This window comes from Tenebrio molitor, chromosome X (genome assembly GCF_963966145.1).
Source record: "Tenebrio molitor chromosome X, icTenMoli1.1, whole genome shotgun sequence".
NCBI classification, from domain to species: Eukaryota; Metazoa; Arthropoda; class Insecta; order Coleoptera; family Tenebrionidae; genus Tenebrio; species Tenebrio molitor.
In genome coordinates, this window is record NC_091055.1 from 7,397,456 (window position 1) to 7,422,755 (window position 25,300).

General features: G+C 33.2%; 1 protein-coding gene across 2 annotated transcripts in view; it reads left to right on the forward strand.

Moving 5' to 3' along the window:
* The window catches only part of klar (klarsicht), a 65,105-nt gene that overhangs the window by 7,906 nt on the left and 31,899 nt on the right, over positions 1-25,300 (forward strand). For both annotated transcript variants that reach the window (XM_069061601.1, XM_069061603.1), the window contains exons 2-6: positions 2,578-2,636; positions 3,817-4,061; positions 4,114-4,266; positions 4,322-4,520; positions 4,578-4,702. In XM_069061601.1, the coding sequence (XP_068917702.1) occupies positions 2,621-2,636; positions 3,817-4,061; positions 4,114-4,266; positions 4,322-4,520; positions 4,578-4,702 (738 nt within the window). In that variant the 5' untranslated portion in view covers positions 2,578-2,620. The remainder of the gene's footprint in view (positions 1-2,577; positions 2,637-3,816; positions 4,062-4,113; positions 4,267-4,321; positions 4,521-4,577; positions 4,703-25,300) is intronic.

Consider the following 25,300-nt stretch of genomic DNA (forward strand, 5'->3'; position numbering starts at 1 on the left):
TAAAAGATAACTGAAACACGCAGCATTTGAATACGACTAACGTTTGATCATACGAATTCTTTCCATTCATGTGTCAATTATTGTAGATTGTTGCTTCTCACCGAGTAATTTTCTTGTACAGCCTATTATTAGATTCTCATTAACATATCATTACAGTTAACCGTTATATTTAATGAATAAACAATATAAAATAATTAGACGAATCGTTCTAACTCGCTTTCGTTGTGATGATTTTTTTCCGAATTCGGAGACAATTTCTAATTAAGTAGGTGACCATTTACCACTTGTGGTAAACGTGGACTTTTATGTTATGCGTCCAGTCGGAGAATCAAATTGTTACTTTCAACTGGAAACGTGACATTCGATTCATCTTTTGCGGTGCGATTTTCTATATAAAATACTATCAAGCAGGTAATTTTTGACGATTTCAGGTTTTTTATTATTAACTTTTCGTTTAATATATTCGCGAATTTATATTCTGAGGTTAACCTTCATGTTTTGCGCATCTTGATGTAAATGAGTGTCCGCTGAGTTATTTTTCGAAAAGAAGCTAATTAAGGAGTTTTGAAATTGATGGAACTGAGGCGTAAAATACTGTAGCACTTCTCGCAAAAGGTCATACTGTGTGCATTAACATTTCAGTTTGTCTAAGTTTGGTTATATATGTCAATCTCAACAGGGACAAAGTCATTAGATCGCTTATTCTAGGTGGTTTCTTTTGAAAATACTGTTTTAAAAGATCATTGCCTCCTAGTAGCAGTAAGCAGCAATTAATATTCAACCTGATGTAGCCAACTGGCGGAAGTTGCTACAAATAATTAAATATAAACCGTAAAATAGATTGGAATGGATGCTCATAGCATACATGTTGCTTTTACCTATTCCAATTAATTTCTGATCGGTTTCACTTTATAAAAAATTGTGATAAAAATACGCACGAGTCTAGGATGCTTCTGGTATCTTGCATATTCGTAATGTAAACGGTTTCAGACGCTTCTGTCGACGATCACATAATGAAGTGTAGGTCCACATCCTGTAATGATCTATTCTAAAAATAATAACTTTAGTTCCCTTTTATTTATCCTTTTTAAATTCTAATTATGTGTCCTCTTCAGATCCGTCCCAATTGAACTGAGTCAGAGCTAAAAGGAACCATCAGTTTAAAATTACACTTATCACGTTGAGAGACATTAATTTATCGATCAAACTGCGCCAAGATAATTAACTTCTTTATTTGTTCCTCACAGTAATCGATAGATAATCCTCGAGTAACCATTAACTAATTAAGTAGGGAAAAGTAACGTGTTATTTTTATAAGCTCTGAAATAAAATCTAAAATGAATGTGTTCAACTTTCAGAAATTTTTCAACGAGGAAATTAACTCGATCTGTGTTTTATTTACAAATAACATGCTTGTTTAAACACTGTGTACTCAGTAACGCTAAAAACACACAATTTGGTAATTCGGTATTTGCAGTATGTCGTAACACTTCGTTTGAAATTATTTTCTATTTGCTTGTCCTCGCATCTCGGTGTACTTCTCAGTTTTACTACTATTTCACAGCCTATTATTAAAACAGACAATTATCGGCTCAGGTATCATTTCCCAATTTCTCGTTGTTCATTTTACTCTTACGGCTCAGTCTTGTGTAAGAAGTCCGAAGAAAAATCAAATTTATTTGATTCACATCGTGTCATTATTGTTAAGTTCTGTTTTTCGCCATCAAGTTACGAGCATTTGATGCAATAGGAAATTATACGACTTTACCGAGGTAGGTAATAGAAACAGGTTACGTTTAATAGTTGTATTTAGTACCTCGTCAATTATTGCACTTTGTATTTTATAAAAAAGTCCACGGACGTCTCCGTTATTAACCGTGCCATCAGGGAATAGTTGTAAAAATAAACATAATTCTTTAGGTCGAATTCCAGTTTTGAGATGGACTCGTGGTAGAGAAGAGACGTCTAAATTTAGTTTTTGAGAAATATTTTGTAATCCAAGTCGAGGGATGCAAAAAGAGAAAAGATCTGAGAGTTTCAACTCGAACGTCGAGTGGCGTATGAAACGGAAAGCCAGTACATCAATCATTATGTTGCACCTTTATTTTTTTAAAAGCTGTAATAAAGCTATTATTAACTGCTTACAAGTAACCGCCACGTTTGGAATGTTTTTGAAATAGGCTTAGTATTGTGTGTGATATGGCTCCACTGTAATTTTAATCGAGATTTCCTAAATAGGAGTGTCGTTTTTTTTTCTCGGATGGTAGCAAAGTAATGAGATAAAATTAGGCAAGACACGTTACATTTGTTGGGACCACTGCACGAACTCTCTCTCATTCACAATTCTCGTTGTTCTGACAGATATGCATTAACGCGGTATCACTTGTTTGGAAATTATTTACACTGTGAGCGATCCCACTTCTAATGCGTTATTTCTTCAATTTCATGTCAGTGTGAAAATAGAGCACGCAATGATTTTCATGTGTGCATGTGGTGTCGCAGTTTTCACATTTCTATTGATTATATTAATTGCTATCGTGTACAATCGCTCAACTGATTTTACGAATTTTGTTTCAGGTTGTAACTAATTATTATCGTCAAGTCAACAACAACCGCTAACATGCCTGTCGGAACAAGTAAGTAGGGATTATTTTTGGTATTACATTGTTTTATTAAAATTAACCATAGAAAAAAAAATAAGGAAGCTAAGAAAAATCACATTGTAGAAATTTAGGGCTGCGAGCAAAATTTCGTTGTATTCAAGTAAAATTGAAACAACTCATTTCCCAGATAGAATCTTTTTTATTTGGCTTCGTTATTAGAAATGGAAAATTAATTATCTCAATAAAAGCGAAGCATTCATGAATATGTATGCTGTACGTCCGTCGTCGTATGCACTGATCTCTATGGTGTACCATAGACATCAGTGGTCGTATGCAACAGAATATACAGTACGGATCGAATAAATTGTTGTAAAATTTGATTCTAATATTGATTTAGTTATTCTTATTTTGTGGACTGAACTAATATTATTAAACTAAAAGTGCAAAATTATATACCGCATCTTCAAGTAAATTTGAAAACTCGTTTGACTGGGACAAAAAAGCATTCGTAGATTGATTTGACATAATTTTCAATAAAGAAAATGCAAACATAAATGACGTGATTTCAGATCGGTCCACCTATTTATTGATTTTTGATATGTATGTATGTTTTTGTTATTTCGACGTAGAAAATAAACTTCTGTTCAAAATTATCGCACCACTGCAATTATTACGGCCTGTATCTTTTTTTTTAGAATTATTATTCATATTGCCATTTGGTGGAGTGAAGAGAAAAAACTAGACAATAAGACAATGCATTAATTGAATATTGAAAAAAAAAGATTTTTTATATTTCTCTTATAGGACATAATTCCATTTACAATAAGAATATAGCAAAAAAATCGAGTGGTGCGATAAATTTGAACAGGATTTAGATTTAATTAGTTACATATTTAGCAAGTTTTTCTTATTGTTTGTGATTCACTGTAAGAAAATTTAGCTGGCTTTCAGCAATTCAAAAAAAAAAATCAACTAATAGGTAAGGAAACCTACTCGATTTGACAACTTGTTGTTCATGGCCAACGATATCTTCAGATTTATTTAAATAAACACCATGTTATTGATTAGCATATAATTATAACTAATTGTAAAGACTTGTTAAATTCTTCAATACAAAAACAAATGTAAATAGGAAAATGTTATAAAGTTCACCATTAATTACAGAAGTACATAATTGTGTTCACTATTTAATTATTAATTATTTTTTTTGTAGGTTTTGAAAATTCTGCAATGAAGACCTGTTTTTCTTTATCTTCACTACCGGCGACAGAGTCGACTCCCGAAAAGGGCGTCGTGAAGCCGAGGCTTTACAGTAGTTTAACGAAAAACCGTGTAAAAGCAACGGCTGTCAGGCGTTCCTGGGGGAGTACAGCTAGTGAACATCGAGAAGAATTTTGGTCAGCACTGCAAGCAAATTACAACTACATAATGGATAACCAATTGATTGATAAGTGCCAAGTGAGTCACGAAAACTTCGTGTTTGTGTAAAAATTAATTTTGACGATTTCAGGAAGCAAATAGTGATTTAAGCTTGGGCAGTACTGGAACCTGGTCTTTGAAAGAATTTTATGCTCAGTTCTCCGAACTCTATTTGTGGTTGAATAGTGTCCAGGAGACGATTTACGGCAAAGAAGAAAATATCATAGATAAGGCTTTGCGAGCAGTGAGTTTTCTGTATTTGTGACTGGACATCACGTTTTACAAATCTATTGTTCCAGCATTGCGTTAATGTAGTTCTCGAGAAAAGCTCCTTGCTTGCACTATTCAATGATCAAGCTAGTCAACTTGTGCAATTACACCCAAAGGTACAAGAAGATGTGGGATGGCGAGTAACACACCTAAATTCAAAATGGGAGTCTATTTTGAGTATTTTAGGACCTTCAGAATGTGGACATTGTGAACAAGACAGTTGTTTAGGTTCGTAGTTAACATAAGTTACTCTTGAACACGAGACTGAATTATTTTCTTCTACAGATATCGATCACGAAATCAAGTGTTTGAGGAAATGGTTTAAAATGATGGAATCATGTTTGCAGCCACTCGACTTCAGAACCAAATATACAAAGACTGAAATTGAAGCTAAAGGATTAGAATTAAAGGTAAGTGCAATTTAAAAAATGTAGACGACCTGCTGCTGTATTATAATAACCGGCTGGTTCAAAAGTGTAGTTTGAGTGATCCCCGCAGAGCGCTAGTAAACGGGCGCTTTTTGGGGATATTATTCATCTTAAGTTTTTGTCGCCCAGAAGGTTTCCTGTTCAAATGACATTTTGAATTGGAAGTAAAAAAAATCCGTTGTTTTTTGCTGTTCCTGATTTTTTTTCCTTATTGTCCGTTCTTTATTATATTGCGTATTGATTACAATTTTTAGTGAATGGCCCGTTTTGTGGCGCCCTCATCGGCGGAAATTCGCTCTTTCTCGGAAACTTTTTCATAAACGAAACGAACAGGTCGTGGTAAATATAATCGCAAATGTTTCATGCACGACCTGCTGTATTATAACCGGCCTGTTCAAAAGTGTAATTTGAGTGATCCCCGCAGAGCGCTAGTGTACGGGCGCTTTTTGGGGATATAATTCATCTTAAGTTTTTGTCACCGAGAGTTTTTCTCGTTCAAATGACATTCGAATTTAAAATCAAAAATACAATTGTATTCAGTATTGTTTGAGAAAGAAAATATGAACTTACTGTACTCAATCTTAACTCTAAAATCATGTCTAAACATATTTTTCCGCATTTTTATTCTTTAGAAGCGCCCGTACTGTGGCGCCCTCATCGGCTAAAATGGCTCTTTCTCGAAAACATTTTCGCAATGCTTTTTTAATTAAAGGAACAGGCAGGTTGTGGTTTCATGAAATTCGTGGCTTGTGCCGCCATCTGCCGTTGAGTTCGTACAGTAATGGCATTTTGTGATACAGGTGCCAGTAATGAAAGACCATGTAGGAATCTGTAAATTTAGTTTACGTGCTGCCATCTATAATTTTAGCCTGAAGTTTAACATCCACTCATTTAACAGGTGGCGCCAGTCTATTCGCCTTTTAATACATATTACAGTATGTATTTAGTTATTTACAGATTTTTGTAATGTTACGTATCCCAGCCATTGTTGTAACCATCATTTATAATGTTTTAACGTGAAGAAGTTTGAGAAAATTGCTCTCCATTAAGAGAAACGTAATGTTTCTCTGTTACATACATTTTTAATCATATTGCATAAAAATGTTTTACTTTTTTTTAATTAAATAAGCCTGTTTTTATCCTATTATTCCCCACATTTCGAATATTCGACATTTTTACTAAGAAGAACACTACATAATATGATACATGTATGTATATAAGAAAGTTTTCTTGATTACTGCATAATATATCGGGTTCTTTTAAATTTCTCCTAAAAGTTGGAGTTGAAGAGTCGATTGTGTGAATGGACGCAAATAATTATTAATTCGTTAGTTATTCCTAAAAATTGTTCAGGTTTTTGTGTCAGCGTTTCTTTTTATTTCACCTAATTAAGCTGCAAAGTAGTCTCGGAAGTTTTTATTAAATTAAGTTGACCAATAATGGTGAGAAGAAATTAATTAACCCCATTGATTTTTTGGACATGAATTTGAATTTTAAGCTTTGTCTGATGCGCTGGGCATTCTCGTCCAATTAAAAAAGAAATGTTAATCACTACCAGCAGGTGGAGCTTCGGTATTAATTGAAATATGAATCGACTTTGTTCTTGCGGACTAAAATTAAAGCGTAATTTTATTATAATTAATATTTGAAAAAGCCAAATTCTAATTAGTTTGATCTGATTACACAATTTTGTGATCAGTGAAAATTCTCCCTTCAACATAATTTAATAGAATTGGAAGTTATGAAAAATACAATCCGGATTTTGAACGTTTATTGGAACTGTATACAATAGAATCTTTTTCTTAATGTTGTAGATTACTATAAAATAGTTTTTTTAGCGGCTTCTTAAAGAGATTTTGATCATAACCACGCACATATTGTATTCGAGAAGAGATTCGGTCGAAACTATTGTCGGCGGTTTCTCTTTTCTCTATATTTATATGAGTTGTATTATGATGTATAAATTCCAGAGCACTACATGTATAAGCAGAACTGGACCAAGTTTGTCACGGTAATTTATACCAGTCAGAATTCTTTTCAAAGGAATAACAAATAACATTTCAAATCCTGATTAATCTTGGTTCCAGTTCAACAATAGCGCACATAAGAATGTAAAAGCAAAAGAGTAAATTATTTAGTTTTTTCTTTTTTTTTTTTACAGTGCTCAGTTACAAATTAATGCGTACACTGTGTACTTTCTATTCTCAGTGATAACATCTCGCAGTGAACACTATATTATTAGACTTCTTCACGGTTTATTATTGTTACCGAAATTTAAACGCAACATAGATATTTACTGTTACAAAGTTTTTGTATTTTTTAGTAGTAAACGATTTGGAAAGGGCTATTTCATGTTAACGGCAACTCGAATATTTTATGCTCATCTTGAAACCCACTGCTATTTGTGGTCATTTTAATTGTACTTTTTATGGTTCCTACTTAAAACGCGATTGTTACGTTCTATAACATCTATAACTTTATAATTTTTGTGCATTCTTGTTTAGGAAAACACAGTTATATTTTGCATATTTTGATAACGAATTTAATTTGCACCTGAGGAGAAAGTTTTCGTTTGGTTCTCTTTAAATATTTGGCAGTGATATCAACACCTTATATCAGTTTTAAATGATGATGTCAAAATCAAATTAGTTAGTGTTGTGTCAAATTGGCCTGCAGGGAAGTAAATGTATTAGTCATACTTTCATGTTTATTCTCTTCAATGTTAAATTTCACCATAGGCTTACATTAGTCGACGAGATCGGAAAAGAAATTTTTAATCTCGATAAGAATGCACGTTTAACTACGGACATGACAGAAAATATTTTAATCCATTCGAGTTTTCCTACTTTCTTAAAATTTTTAATTGATCTGCTTGTTTCTTTGTACATTAATTTGTGTTAAGTCATTGTAAAAGTGAATTATGGCGGAAATTTAAAATGCTAAAAAGATAAAAGATATTGCATGCATCTACAAATTCTCGCTTTAGTGTGATATAAGTCGAGATTATCTCAACATTTCCTAAAAGCTTTATGAACAGGACCAGAACGTTTACATTTATAAAGCTAATTTTATCCACAACACTCAATCATCATTTATTTTACATATTTAACAAATATTTCCTTTTTTATTGTACTTTATTTTTTTTTATTTTAAAATTATTGCGGACAAACAGATTTTTACTAATGTTAATATCTCGTTACGCCACTACAAATTTTTTTTTTTTGGTTACACTCTGCAATGTTGCAAAAAATATATTTGGAGAGTTAGTTCAAAAGTTCAGAACCACACAACTGTATGTGGAATAACAGTTACATATTACATATTTACATACATATATGTAGTTTGTAAAAGATGTTTCATTTGTGACTTGCATAATTGGTAAATTCGCCAGAAGAAATCTTGTTTGTGGGATTTTAAAAACAAAATGTCTTGTTTGAATTGCACATACGGCAAACTACGTCCCATAATTGTGATTTAGAAGTTATTTCATGTGGTTCTTATACGTAAATTTACTATTATTTTATGTAATAAGGTTATTAACCTATTGCTTGCAATAAAAGTCGATCAAAATTAATTTATGAAAATATACGAGATACTCGATTTCAGATTCAAAATGTGATTTCACTTCTGTCTAAATTGAAAGCACTAATTTACGATGTTATAAAAATTCGCATTATTATTAATTAAAAAAACAATCTAGTAAAATCTTTATTGTTGCGGAATAGAAGTAAATTGTATTTCGTCGGCTAATAAGACTTTTTTTATATTTTTATATTCGTTTTATCAGTTTATAAGAGCACTGTTGACAAGATTTAGGATCCAAATTGTCTACAACTCATGCAAAATATATGATTGCATTAATTAAAATTTAATTGACACATTAACGTGAAACTTGAAATATCACTTTCTTGCCCGCTATTTGCATGAAATGAAAACGACGGATGTTCGATTCAGTGCAAAAGGATGGCTGGTGGCGAGTAAGATCTAATCAAACTGCACATTATACTTGTTGTTCTAATTAAAATTAAAATTCTTGTCTCTCACGTTGTTTTTTTTACTTAGCTCGCAGCGTTTCATATTTATACAGAAAATATACAATAGGAGCATTTAAAATTATCTACAGCGCAACTATTTGATTCATTTTCATATTTAAACAAATTATCGGTCGATTGGCAATATCTTATCTGTAATCACCGATAAAATTGTTTTTTTAATTAGTCTGTACATTGTACATAAGGTGGGTTTTCGATTGGGGATTTTGATTAACAAATGATTCTTTCTTTTGCAACTTTCCAGCTTATTTGTGTTTTTATCATATCTAAATTTGGCATGTGCTAATAAATGACGTCAATAGAAATATAAACGAAATTCAAAAATTTACCATAGTTGTCAGTTGCGTTAAATTGTAGTAATTTGTAGTGTAAATAGTTTTGATGAACAATTCCGTCAGAAACTGCCTTACAAAAATTTTAAAAACCCACGTAAGAAACCATAATAGATATGGAAATCGCTGTACTACTAACATTTAAACCGTCGGGGTCGCGAGGAAGATGACGGAATAGGATGTTACCCAAAATCCTTAAATCGATGTCCAATGTATCGTTTTGTTTGATTTTTTAATGAATATTTTGAAATCATCGGTAGTGTTTATTTTGACTATTTCGTAAGGTCCAGGTGGGTGGTTGTTATAAAAAAATCAAAGAAGGGGAAAAAAACTTTATCATGAAGATAAGTGTATGCACTTCTTGTACATAGTTGGAAAATTTAGATTTAGATAATGTTTGAAGGTTAATCTGATAGTACACGGTTTGAAGAGGCGGTTTTCCTCGTTTGCAACAAGGTTATTGTGGGCACGGTAACATCTTCGCCGGGATGAAGAACGGAAAGGCAGTCGACACATTGAGGAGCGGCCAACACGCAAAATTAAACGAACGTACAATATTTTATCTCGGAAAGTATTCTGCAAGAGTCGAGATCATGTTTAATCAAGTTGGAATCCGTACAGTAGTAATCGCTGCCGTATTTCGATCCAATTGAAAATGTGGAGAGCACGAGAAGAGTAGCTTTCTTCGAGGAGCACGCGTGCCAATCCCGGAAAGCATGAAACGTTTGCTACTAGAATTTGGTCCTATAATTACCACACGGCATGCCATCGGGGTCTTCAGCTATAATTGATGACCAAGGGGCTCACATATTACGCGACACACTTTAATTTTTTTACTCTACTAATTGTCAAGGAAATTACAACGTCAGAATAATTTTTATAACTGTCCGATATTTTTTAAACGGCGACGTGTGGTGGGTGGTGAAATAATCACGATCGTAAATTAAAAAAAGAAAATTAATCGATTGTCATATCGTAACTTTTTGGTTGTTTTAAGTCCTTTCCAGAGTTAAAGAAAGGTTTTACAAGAGATTTGCTCAAAAGTGGTCGTCCAAACATACAAAAAAAAAAAAAAAAATAAGAAAGTTATAACAACGAAGAAGTGAATGGGTGATGCAAACGGTTTCTGTATTTTTTAATTTAATGTAATTTATTTAAATTTTTTACAGTGTTATTGGCAATTACCAGTAGTATTCTACTGTATATTTTTCGCGTTAATAAATCATGGCTGAGGCATTAATTACCAAGAATTGTTAGATTCAACTTTGTAATAGTCTGAAATACATAAATGTATTGTTCATTAGTAAACATGCACTACTAATGTGGTACAAAAAAAAAATCAGAAGATTTAGCGTGTATTGGCATTAAAAATAAAATCCTCAAAATTTTGTCGAACTTCTAATCTTAGCAGACATTCATAGGTGATTGGAAGTTAAAATCTTCTAATTCGTAATTTATTCTTAAATATGGTAATTTTCTCATCTGATGACTGGTTACTAACACGTTTTATTATTTACGATTGTTTTGAAACCCAAAACATTAAGAACCAGTAAAAGACGTTTGTATAATATTTTTAAAATGTGTGTTTGTCATTTGTGACAATACAATTTAAACAGTATTAATAATCATCAATAATCAGGACTGTAGACCGAAAATAGATTTTTTTATTTATTATTTAAAAAAATCAAAAGCAAAACTAGAGTAACTGATTTCTTGAATCCGAAAAGTGATTTGATATTTGATGTTCAGTGGGAAATGTCGTCCTACTGCACTACATTGATGTTCAATACTAATCAATACATTTGTCTGATGTGGCAAATGAAATCGTCGCTATAAAATCGTTACCGTTCGTAATTGGCTTGTTTTGCCTAAACAGTAGATCTATCTTTCTCTATAAATAAATAATTTGCGAGTTAATTGTTATAACAATGAGAATAGATTGCTACTGTATTTATAATTAAGTTTTATCATCTTGGAATAGCCACCGTATAAAATTGAATTGTGGATAGTATTCCTCGTTTCGTTATGCTTTCACTCACGGTGATCAATTATAAATAATTACCACAAATTCAATGTTGATTTTGTTTAATTGTGACCGCAGATTTTTCTTCATCGTCTTAATTGTTTTGAACTTTTCAAATTGTCTGTACTTCATGAAAAAAAAGGACGCAACCGAAATTAATAGTGAAACAATGAAACCGATAATAAATTCACCGGGTCAGAACAAACAAGTCATTGATTGTAATGAAATTTGAAGTCAGAAATTCCACGGTCATCATTACAGTTTCGTAACTTTAACAAGAGCAGAATTATTGGGTGTAATAAATCGATAAGATCTATAAACCGTCAATAGCCCATTCAACATACATCTGCAACTAATTTAAATTTACAATTGCACTTACTAAGACGAAATGACTTGTTATTTCGGACAGAACCATTCAGATACTGGTGGAAATTACCGTTAAACAAAAAGTCAAATTGAGCCCACAATTAACCTAATCACTCCGACTTGGGAATAACATTAAATCAATAGAGAAAAAAATCGATTATTGCCACTGTCACGATAACATAAAAATACATCGTGATTCGTACACTCCCAGTGAATTAACCCCCAAGTTCGATGCCCTTTTCTTACCGTATATTAATGCACTTTTAATATTTTTCCACGGTAGTAAGTAGGGGAAATTCGATTGGTGTTGTCATCAAAAGGTTTTTGCGATAATTAAACCAATCAATCGGTATAATTTTATTATTACGTTCAGGTTTACTCGCACATTTATTATCACCATTCCGTTGTACTTATGTTAAAACGGCGTTTCCTGTTCAGTTTTTTTTCCAGTTTTGCGCGATTAAAATCGAATCGAGTTTTAACAGATGCCCTCGATATTATTTGCCAATTTAGGCCATAACGGTTTTTGCCCAAGAAACACATGTAATAACTATATGGAAAGTACGTAAACCGGTTGATAAGGCAGCATTGACCCTTATTGTGTAGTTTCAGCTTAACGTACAACCACGTGCACGTGATCTTGTCCGATTAAATTGCACCTGAAATTGATTTTTTTTCTTTTGTATATTCTCCTGCAGTATGTTTTGTATCGTGTACTCGGAACAGAAGATATTTTGGAAGTGAAATCTTTGGTTAATACCAAGTGACTTCTAAATACTTGTGGTGTAGTTGGCGGGTGTGTGAGGAATAAAAATTTTCAGAGGTAGTTATTATCCTGGCAGATTTATCTTGCAACAGCTAAGTGAAATTGTGATTAGTATGAAGAATGAGTTACCACGGATGAATAAACCCGAAGTTAAAAGCGATAGATTGCATACCAATTACTGAAACGTGTGTAATATTTGCTAATTAGAACGCCTGTAAGAATTCTCACTTATTGAACAGATTCCTCGTGTGGTGTTACAGTTTAGGAATACTTTCTTTTCTATTTTTACGGTATAAAATAATATGCAGAAACAAGATTCCGATGATGTTTACTTTCACTATCTCGAACATAGCCGCTAATGTTAAAAATCGGCAGATCTGTTGTATTTACGAACTTTCATCCGATTCAGAAATTAGAAATGGACTTATTCGTGGATGATCTAATGGAAATTTTGGTCCAGTATGGATTTGGTGTTTGTTCGGTCCGATTCTCGTCTTGAGGCTGAAATTTCCTCCGAGTTGAACAGCCAAATGCTAATTTTAGAAGTTTTAGTGATGTCATTTTAAAACTGATGTAAACGTTCAACCGTACCGTCTAGTTTTTAAGTCGGTTAACGTCGGCGACGTTCGGTTGTTCAGAGCGACTTATTGTGGAAACCATCTGTACTGCCGACTCTATACTCGGTTCTGTAGTCTGTATCCAGCGATCCAGTCGTACTTTACAGTTTACACAATGCAACCAGTTGGTGACTGAGCGTGTTTGTGTGTGGCGTTTTCGTAGTGCTTGTTCAGGTGCCTAGTGCAGGTGCGACATACGTATAGGCCATGGCTGATCAATTTCGCAGATGGTACTCTAGCGGACCTCGTTGCTGAACCCTCAACCGATCTACAGCAAAAAATTCTGAGTTAGTACCCTTTCTGATTGTTCACCAACGCTCGGTCCAACTGCACATGGTGGAACACATGTCACTTAATGATACATTCATCAAATAAATTAAATATGATATTATCCCGACACCAAACTGTCCGTTTTCATTATTTAAACCTCTACGAATTAATGTTTGCGCCGTTTTAAGGTTATGTGGTGAAGCAATGCTACAAGTTGATGCTTGTTCTCCGTCCCGCTCTTGACATTTTCACATTTTTTAGAATCAAAATAAAAAGATTCATTTACGGCCACAGAAATAGATCAAACCACTCTATTTACTACCGTTTTCCTCCATTGAATATTCGATGCGTTGTCTCGGTTAAATGCCGGTTAATTTTATCCACATGGTAACACTCGGGGGGTGGTATTCTACTTCCTGTAGGCAAGATAAAAGAAACTTTTTTCATGAATATTTCATACACATTTTCGGTTATCACCGACATATTTGTTGAGCAAATAAAATGATAAAATTCAACTCGTACAATACGGAAAATCGAAGTGACTGTATAAAAATGTTGTGCAGGAACAGTCACTCACTCCACCCTCGTTATCAGTCGAAAATATTTCAAAGGCAACACAAACTGATACGATTAATTAATCGCGATTAAATCATTATATTGACGAGTTATTGAAAAAACCTTATAACTAACTTCTGAAACTATTGAAATCGTTTTATTATCCGGTAATAACTCCAATCGCATTTATTATCTCGTTAGATCAACTCAGTTTCTTTATGATCCGCGATGAGGTAGCCTTGCATTTGCTTGTTGAATATAGAAAATGGCATGTTTATTAATATTAAAAATAAAAATGTTAATTGATTGTGAAAGTACAAGCAATTGTTCGAAATAAGCACGTTAATTTTGTTCAATTTTAATCTAAGGGAAAGTATGTAACATCACTCTCCGTAATTTTAGTACTTATCGAAATGTAAACCTATCAATTCCACATCTGCTACTGTCCGTTTGTTTACGTTTCGGTGAATCGTCGTTGTGAATTGTTAGAAAATTTTTACGTTGGGTGTTTCACGTCGTATCGATGACGACATGTTGGAAAAACGTAGTGTAACATAATATGTAACAATCTAATAACGAGTAACAATGGATTAGAGAGATTTCTAATAAGCTTTCTCGAATCACAAGGGATCTGAATGGAAAAAAGTGAGCCATTATACAAGACCGGAGAAATCATATCTGTCATTCGACATGTAAAAATCCCAGTAAAATGCAAGATCATCGTGAAATAGATTTTTATTTTTGTACTTATTTCAGTGTTTCTTGCTCTAACAACATGGAGGAGGTTTATTCGCGTGATGGGCGCGTCAAACAGTTCATTTTCTTTGAAAAATGACTTGATTGCCGGTATTATAGTCAAGGGGATTTGTTTAGTGGATTTTATTTTGTAATTAAATCACGGAGATGCGATGGACTTTCATATTATTGGCCGTAAAAAACATCGACGGTTGAAGTTACAGTATGTTCACTAGTAATTTACCCGATGAAACTACAATAATTATTATTCCAACTCGCAACCGTTAATGCGAACAAGGATCTTATTAACACACGAATTAATCACAGTTTCACCATTTTTATGTATTTTATCTACGCCCTCTGGAAGACTAAGTTAATGGAGCATATTAGAATTGCTCTCGATAGATAATTTCTGATAATTTTCATTCATTTGAATGTTGGCGTTCCGTGAGATTTAGTTCTTTTAGACTTGGAGGAAAGGGCCAATAAATAACTTCGCGCTTTGTTGGTGTTGCGTTAATCGAGTGCTGCTAATGTTATTTAACTTTTCTCGTGCTACCGATCTACCAACTAACAAACACGATTCCCTCAACGTTAAATAATCAAAAAGTTGCAAAATCGCGGGGGATTCATTCAAATTCAGAATAGACTTTCAAGGTTAAAAGGTTGTCGTGTATTACAGTCATTTTACGTCATTCGCACAATGTTGAATCTGTGGGTAATTAACCCGATGGGTGATCCATACAAATTTTTTTAAAACATGACATCATCATTCGTGATTATATAGAAACCTGGAAACGATTAGTTTATTTTTATCGCCGCAATCTTAGCAGCATAAACATAATTTGTGATGTTTATTTTTCGATTTTTTCATCCGCGAATAAGTGTTTGTGTTATTACCATTCCGGTGGCATCTGTACCCCCGAGAGGTAATTTTAATTTTAGAAGACGGAAGAACCAACTCGGCGGATGTCCTGTGTGATAATATAGTAGAGTTGTCTTTGAAATGCGGGCTCTATCTATGTTGAAACATCTCGGTCATTTCAATTTTTAACCCTCAAAGATAAATTGACTTGGCATTGAAAGTAATACTTGTAAAAAGCTAAAACCGGTGTCGTCCTTGATTTTATGTCAGAATTATTTGTAATTTCGGCAGTCTTTATTGGCATCGTAAAGTTGCTAAATTACACTATTTGACTTGGAACAATAAAAGAGTAGATTTATAAAAGTATGTACCTACTGTATGAACGCTTTAAACTTGTATAACGGAATTAATTTAATTGTTTCGTTTCTTTTGTGCATAACTACTTATTCTTCATCACGTTTTTGCCATCTCGTTTAAGAGTAAAAGCTTTATTATTTCTACATTCTTCGGCGTATAGCGCAAGTTTAAAAAGTTACAAGTCACACCCTATTTATTTCACACGCAGCTGATACTAAACTAGAAAGAAATTAAAACTGGTAACGCTTAAAATTTAACACAAAGAAGTCGCACCAAAATCACGCTTCCAATTGCAAAAAGAAATATGCATAAAAGTATTTTTGTACGCACAACCTGTTGAATGACCGAAATAATTTCAACTCGATACCTTTTTTACCGTGGTCGTAAAACCGCAGAATTGGATTTCGAGCTTTATTAATTTGAATTGTTTCTGTTTCAGGTAAGTTGAGACGTGCAAGGACTCTTTAAATTAGAACAGTTTGGCAAGTACAATTTTTCATTTTCGTTTCTCGTTTTGATGAATCTAGAGTACTAACGCACTCAGTTGAAAACTGTGGGTACTACTTTTATTATGTCATGATTCATATAGTCGTTTAACTAGTTCTTATCAGTTCTAATAATGAATAGAGCAATAACTCGATTCGAACATTATCTCGGTTGTATGGATTAAGCAGATGTGACCATGTAAAGGGCATCAGCCCGGACACCATTTATTTTTGTTATTTAATAAGGCGAAGAATAATTCCTTACTTAAAATCGCCCACGAGGTCCATCGCAAGTAGGCGGCATAAACAGTCTTAGTAAATTGGTTATGTATATCGTAGGTTCTCGATAAAAATCGACGTTGCGACATTGCTAGTTCTCAACCGATCACTTTAAATTGATGACGATAATCAGTCTCGTAGAGTGACTTTAGAGACAAATGACGGTAATAACCCTAATGGGCTAGGGTTAGAACTATAATCAGAATTTAATAAAGTGCCTCGTATTGTATCCGGTAAGACCGTTAAGTACCTAGAGACTGCGGTTTATGCCGCCATGATTTCCTACAAGAATAAATACTTTGACCAAACATCTGATAATTGAGTCTGCCATTATGGTGTACGTTACCTAGCAAATAAGGCACGTAACTGTTCAATCAGGTTGTTTCTGTTGCCATCTTTTCCAAACACGAGAAAATTTTTATTCCTCGTTGCCTTTTCAAATTTGATATGATGCAGTCACAGTCAATTCTATTTCAGTTAGCCCAGTTCTAGTTTGTCAGATAGCGAATATAAAGTATTTAGGTTGGTCTTAAAATAAATTCTGGAAACTTGGTCTTCGATTCGAAAGAGTGGAGAGTGAGTACGCGGGGCAACCCTTCACGGCACACGTGTTCGTAATTATGTCCAACCCCAGAATAAAATGCGCTATAGAATTCGTCGTAATTATCGGTAATTGCTTTGTTTAAATTAGTTGAAACTTAAGTATACGTTGCGGGGTATGAAAAAAAATGTTGTTGTGAATAAACCAAAAACACGAAAGTGTAATTATAATACACCAAATAAGCGCCCTAAGCGCGGTTGCTATTCTCCATTTGTTAACATCAAAATAAATCGACTTCTATACAAATTAATATGGATAATTATCGGTGGCCCCGAGGTGCACCTCGTAGATCACGAATATTCTGTTACATTTATTGCATCACCACTATTTTTAGATAAACATTTTTTTTCATTTTACTTGTCCATTTGTTTATTGCTAAATATGGAAATTAAAAAAATTGAAGTCTTAATACTTTTGTGTCGTGAGATGTTTCTTGAGGCCGAGTCTTCCTTGATTTTGACGTGAAGCTTCTTGATACTTCCTTAATTATCAATGCGATTATGAGTGTACATACTGGAATTGCGAAACTCTCAACACATACAGATCCACTTTGGTACTAATTATTCAGATCAATTTTTGTCGAATCTCATATTTAATCACTTCTAAGTAGTACTCTTGGACGTACAGGAAGCTGTTGACCACTTTTTCTATGCAAAATTTGTCGAGTTTTTGCCGATACTACAGCTATCAAAAAGTTGAGTTGAGCAAGAATTTTTCACATTTCAAAATCGGTCGTGTTTATATGAATTAAGTAGTAACTGAAGTAATTTACATTACTATTGGCAGTTAACACTTTTTGAAGTGCGTAAACAACATAAACATTGGTTTAAAATGTGTGTTTTGTCAATGCAGTACTCAAGAGAACCTATTCGTATTATGTAATGTGATATGAGATTTGTGCCTGTGAGGGTACTTGTTTACTATTACTCACTGATTTGTAGAATGTTGTTTCACAATTAAAATGTGCCACTCGTGATTTGTTGTTGTGACATTTGTGTAAAATTAAGAGAACAATCTTCATTGTATAATAATGTACACAAAATAAAACGTATTTCATGTTCGGTGCTATTTTATGAGTTCCCGGAATTTAGTTAAACACAAAGGTTGAATTTTTTAAATGTTCGATCGTTAAAATACCTATCGATAAAAGTTAGAAACCGAATCTACAATTCATGTTCAATCAGCACTTTCCCAATATGGATGCAATTGACGTCTCTGGAAGTGTTAATCAAACAAGAAACGCGTTGACATAGGATTTTATTTATTTTTCAAATTTCGTACAGCTCTCTGTTAACTAATTATTATTTGAAAGTCAAATATTTGCATCACGAAAACTTGTTTTTGCAAATTTATACGTTTATTTTTTTATTGTTTAAATAGACGCATTAATAATAGAGAAGTAGAAATAAAAACAAAGGAAAGAAACTGATTAATGCAAGGAATTTCTATTTTTTCCATCTCGTTGGAAAAAAATTGCGAAAAATGGCAACAAGTCTGATCGAAATATCAGTACTTTTTCTCGCTAATTGAAACTCTAAATCAAACTAAATCGTACGGATTTCACGTGTATTTATAAAAGAGAGAAAGTTATAAATTAAAAAAACAATTTACAAAAGCTGAGAACTAATTTGATGTATTTTTTAATATATGGCGATATTTAGAGTAATATTTTCTATTTCGTATTATAAATTTGACACCCATTTTTTTCAAATTTATTTTATTACTGTTTTATGACCTGCAATTTAACATTTCGGATTTCCGGCGTACTGTTGCGAAATTAAATACAAGTTGGGATGGTAAAAGTGAAGAAAGTATAAATGAAATTTGGACTGACATCATGGTAGGAATTTTTTCTTGAAAATAATCATCACGATCATGCACACTTTTACATAACGAAGTATTTTTAGTTCGTTTTTCTAAACGATTCTTCTCTTTTCGGTTTGTTAAAACAGCAACTTTTTGGAGTTTCGACGGTTGGGGTGTCAGACGTTGAATTGTGGTTTGCGGTCAATCCCCGAACCTTCGGGGACGTATAAATTTACATGAATAAAGATCTCAGTCGATCATGTTCGAAAGTAATACTCTAATTAAAATGCAAACACGTGTAATGGTTAACGGAGGTATATCATCTGATATCTGAGGAATATTCCGCAGAAGTTTTTGGCGTCGATTTTAGAAGATCGTTTCAGTTTTTGCGGAAGTCTGAAGAAGCGGTTAACGGGAGACTTGGGAGTACCTTGAAATTGTCGAAAGCAAAAATTCTTTATTTCTAACGGTTTCCGATCAATTACTTGCTTTGTCTAAAAACGAATTCGTAAGCACGTATAACCTTGTGAGGACAGTCATCTTCGAAATGATCCTTGATTAGAAGACCCGTTCGGCTGTAATTTTCGGCACTTTTACAATGAGCAGTTCGACATTGTTAAATCGGATAAAACTCATGATTCATGCTAATTGAATCGATTCGTACGAATATCTCGCCTGAAATTATTGATCTAACCATCGCCAACCAAGAACCACAACGTGCAGTTTCACAAACCGGTTTTGATTGCCAAAAGTTGGATGTTTTGTTTCAAGCTCGTTCTAGACCGGCCTGAAAAAAAAGTCCTTCCAAGCTGTGATCCTCTTCAACCGTAAAACAAACACACATGGAATGTAATTACGGTTCATTGTGGATTGTAGTACCTAATTGTGATAGTGATGGTACCGATAGAACAACAAAGCGATTTCTGGATTTTTGTGTAAACTCTACCAACTTTCACTAATTATTCAAACGTTATTGTTGAATATCCTGTGTGAGTCATTTACTAAAATTACTCGAAATTGCAGTCATTTACTCCTATTATGTGTGTAAACGGGAGCATTGTAACTTTTCACCGCGATTTTCGTAGTTTTTCTCGAAAGGGAAAAATCTCTGGTAATTGTAAGGAATTGTTGGAAAATACGCGAGTTTCTCTTGTCACATAAATCAGAGTGTAATGCTGTAGAATGTCAGGTGTAAATACTTCAGTTGTTGTGGGAAACGCACATTTGCGTACCTACTGCAATTTTATATAAAAAACCGAAAAAATGTTTCAAAGAATGTAAACAGCAATTATAATTAAAATTAACATAAGGTAAATTAGTTCTATTCTTGGCACCGTTCAAATTCCGTCTGTTTTACGACCATTTAACTGTTAAGAGTGTCACTTAAAAACTTTATTTAATTATCATAAGGCTACTCAAATCAATTATTCAAATTATTTTTGTAGTTTTCCGGGTTTGCTTAGAGAAATTCGGTTAAGGTCTCCTATATATGATTAAATTTGTTATGCTCTAATTCCATTTTAAAGAGGCGTAGAGTTGTTGGCCTAAAATTGAATAATGGCCCTTATCCGATGTATAATGAACTTATTAAGAATAGATACAATGACAGGTGTTATCATCACTTGCAGAATTTACGCTTCATCAGTGTCTATTTATCAATTTATTATATATAAATTCGCGATTGGTGAGATTGATGATGAGTTGGCGAAGCATTCGTTAACAAAGATCTGTGGTCGGTTCGGGATTTTCGATTGGTAATTGCAAGTTTTTTCAATGGTTCGTTTTATGGTTCAAAGTTTTTTAACTCGATCAACAACACCAAATTTGACAATTTAAATGCATCAACTGTTGATTTGTTTGTATGTAATTTTTAATAACTTTAATAACAGTTGTAACTCGGCGACGTAATTGAAGGTGGAACGAATTGAATCAAAGATCAACAGTCGTAGGCTTTGTATTGAGCTTGTCTCCAAGCAGAAGTATTAGTCCAATTAAATTCACAATAGAAGCTGATAAAAATTTGTCGCGGTCTGTTTTTTTTAAGGCCAATTTTATTGTCGTAATTTATGATTTAAATAAATTCTACCTTTGTGAAGCTCCGTAATTTTTTCGTATATAAATTACCACCATAAATCACAGTAATAGGTCACGTTGATTTATCCAGGGAAGATTGTAGTCCAATTTTTAATTTAACAAAAGAGTTAACAAGAAATATTTAAATAATGAATTGTAAATGCGAGTATTATAATTATCCTATTGTATTTTGTAAAGGTAATTGTGCACTTTACAAATGTGAAGCTTCACAATCATCTACCTGGTGTACTCTGAAAGAATTCCTCTTTAATTAGTAACCTGAAAATACAAACCATTGACTTATTGGCTCGTCTTAACAGCAAAGGTCAAAGAGGTCCCACTTTCGTCGGTTGTTCAATAAAGAAATTGATCTGAGTTTGTTTTTAATTATTTTTGTTTATAATAAACTAATGATTTATTACAACGTAATTACAAGTTGGTTTAATAATAATTAAAAAAAAAGTATTTGATTTACAATTTTAAGGCGACATGCTTCTTTTATTGTAAAAAATTCAAAATTCTCAAAATTCTCTTGCTTGATTTAACTTCGAGTCCAATATGAATTGTTTAATAATTGTTAAATAGATGTGTAATTATTGTCTTCTTTGAGAAGATTGCGTAATGATAGGAAATGGTGTGAATATTGTAGCTGTACATCCTTGTATTTATAAATAGAAAACGCTTGAATACAACAATTGCAATGAGAAAAAATACTAAACTGACGGAATAAAATGATCACAACTTTGATGGTTTTTAAAAAGCGTTGAGTGTGAAGATTTTACAAAATACTATTAGTTTTGCAAGACATCTATTCCGTCAAAGTTTATAATGATACATTGTTTGTGACGTTTTGTTACTGCTTTGTACGGAAAAGGACACCGAGGAAGCAACAAGTTGAGGAAAATGTAGTTGACAGATGCTACGATTAATTTCTTGACACACCTAATGCTTTGAATACGTAATCTACCGTGAAATAAAGTGTCTCATTTGTCAGATTTACATTTCTAAGCCCGTTTTTATTTTGTTTTTCGTTTGATTTATTAATCACAATGCCAAAATTCAAACTTTCGAATATACAATGTCGCGAAATCGCAAAATTTCGCAAAATATACACTCAAGTGCTATAAAAGTTAATTTAATTAATTCTATTGTTCCTCAAATTCCAAATTAATTACCATAGATTTAGAAGTGTGTTACTTCGCGATAATGTTATTAAGTATTGTTATTATTCATTATTCTTCTCGAATATGTGTCCTTGAGCATCTCTGCACTACAGGTGTAATTTACATCACCTAAATTCCCAAGAAAATTTGGCTGAGAACTAGATTTTTCCTTTCCTGCATCACCTTTTTTTTTCTTAAATAAATTGCTATATTGCTTGAGTAGCGGGAATTTTATTACCATGAGATCTTAATGGCATGATTGCTCACTCCTCATTGATGATGAATTTTTCAACCTAATAATTTACCTACTGACGTTAATCTACACTACGAACTAGTTAATATCCAAATTATAAAGCGATTTGCTACAATATCAGGTATCCCCGCAGCGCAACTTGATGCTAATAACTGTATTTTTACATTTTTCCGGCAAACTTTTTTTTATGCGATTGTCACGAAAATGTATTCCAGTTGTGGAACGTGTTTGTTTTATTGACTTTTTTAATTACACTTATTCCGAATCTCTGGAATATTTAGCTGGAACCCGACGTCACAAAAAGTCAAAAACATTCGAAGAACGACAATTAATGAGATTCTTTACTTTCTGATTTTTTTATTTCATACGATTACATCATCAAGTCGACATTTCAGCCTTACTGAAGTGGATCACAAACTTTGGAGTGTTTTTTTTTTTCGTTGTGCAGAATTTTACAGTCGTGCTCTAAAGATATTTAGATTTCAAATTTCAGTTGCGGCAAGTTTATTGGACTACTCGATCTACTTGCCTACAGTAGTACCTCGGGTATCTGATTTTTAAGTAGGAGGCGGTACCTCGGTAGACTTGTACTACTTTTTTTATTAAAAAATTGGGCACGCTTTAAAATTTAATTACTGGTGTTTACTGGGTTATTACATTGTCGAAGTGGCGTTATTTTCTCTACCAACAAGCCAAGAAAAAATTCTTTAGAAGTAACTCAAGGGTATAATTTAAAACCGTATCACAAATATATGTGTCAAAATGTTCTTGTAATTAGTTAAAAAACTTGAAGGTTGGACTAATTGTGAAAATAATTCCAGTTACATCTGCTCCATAAGTGAACATCTCTGCCACTTAATTCGTGCGTGTAACATTAGGAGTAATTAAATTTGAAAAAAAAAACTTCCAAGAAAATTAATTAAAATGTGTCGGCGTCGCATTGGTTGGTAATCGTTTTGTATCTCTAATCCTGCTAGTTTTTAAGGCGGCCTTACACCAAGGCAACAATTGGCAACATGTTGCCGGCAACATTTTTTAGTAATGACCGACCACATTACTAAAAAATGTTGCGGGCAACATGTTGCCAATTGTTGCCTTGGTGTAAGGCCGACTTTAAAGGCACGATTTCCAGTTTTCAAGGAAAATTTGTGCCATTGCAGATTACAATACAAGCCCACAACAATTTTGTAATAGTTATTTACATTACAAATGCGGTAGGCTACATTTTACAGCGCGAGGTTTTTAGATTGAAATACGACCGCGCAGCGGGGGAGTGTTTTAACAAAAACCGAGCGATGTAAAATGCCTATCGCATTAGTAATGTATTAATCTTTTTGGCCGACAACTCGTTTTCTCAAATTTGAAATTTGTTGTAACCAATAATTTCGCAAAACCCGTCAAAGACTGACATTTGATTAATAAAATACCAGAAAGTTGTCTGTTATACCGATAACTGATATGCTTACGATTTATACCACAAGATGGCGCCATCAGAATTCACAATTTTTCAGAAGAAAACAATTAAATTATGTTCATTTTCGAAAACTGAACGGATCAATGGTAGCGGTATCTTCTCTTAGTATAAATGCACTTTATTTATGATAAGTTAACAGTTTTTTTGGAGGTCCCTGAAAGCTTAAAATTTTCGTGGTATTTTAGACACTCCGTGGGATAAAATGACAGATAGTTTGATTAGTGTGTAAAAATCAAGATACCGTAGCTGTTCAAAATGTGTAAATATGTCATTTAGATTTGAGGAGGCCAAAAACGTTTTTTTGAGGCTTCATGTTTTATTATTACATAAAACGAAAACAAGGTGTCGCTGAAAACGTGTTGTCGCTCAAAAAAAAACCAATCGATTTGAATAATTTCTACATTAAGGTTACGGTCAATTTGAATCTGATTAGTTAGTGAACATAATCCGCCATTATTTAATAAACAAATGATAAACTAAGTGCATTTTAATGACGATCTTGTCGACGATACGTACTTTTAATTGTTCAATTGAAGACGGAAGTTAAAAAATAAGATAAGAAGCTTTTAAGTTAATGGCTCAACGTTTACTGGGTGTAGCCTGGAACTAAGAGTTACTTGAGTATTACGAGTATTTTAACCCTTAGATAAAATACGGCAACAAAAGGAAAGCAGTCTCGTTGAGTCTGTTCGTTTTTGATTTTTTTTTAAGTCTTAACACGACAAAATAGTTCTAGCTAACTGTTAAGAGAAGTTGAAAGCGTCTAGGAACTGTACGCATGGTAGTTGATGGAATAGGAAGAAAGAATATGAACGCTTCGTGTAAACTCAATCAAGTATATCGCTTTTTTAAAAAATTTATAGCTTTCTAGTCGTTGCTTTGAGGCAGCAGCCATAAATTAATAATTGTTGGTATAATGCAAATTCCGGTCAAATAGAATCGATTGCCTTTTCGAACTACTGTGAGGTTAATGAAAACTGCCAACCCTTAAACTCTCGGCGTGTAATCCTACTCTTGCGGGTGTGTCATTGGCGTGAAGATATTAAAATCAAAAAGCAATCTTCAACAATGGAGCTTTAATTCAAGAGAAACACACCTAAAAACGCCCAACGCAAAATATATAAATACGTGTATACCCGACAATAACGCAAGGCGCTAAACATCACTTATTGAAGATATTTCTAAGAATCGCATACAAATAAGGATGGCTTTAAAATTATGTTTAAGACAAAGGATTTATTCGACGGGTACATAAATGACTCCCACGTGATCGTCGACGAAGTCTGGCACGAGCCCCCCAGAAAAATCCTCATTTATCACCGCTGTATAGTGAAGATGTGTTGTTGCAATCGTAAACAAAAATTGAACGTTTTAACATTAACGACGGGTTTTAGTACGTGCAGCTTTTACATGGTCGCTTAAATTGATTGGTGAACGTCAGATTCAGACGTTTTATAAAATCATCAAATTATTTAAATTAGATTTTCACTCTGATATGTTGAATATTT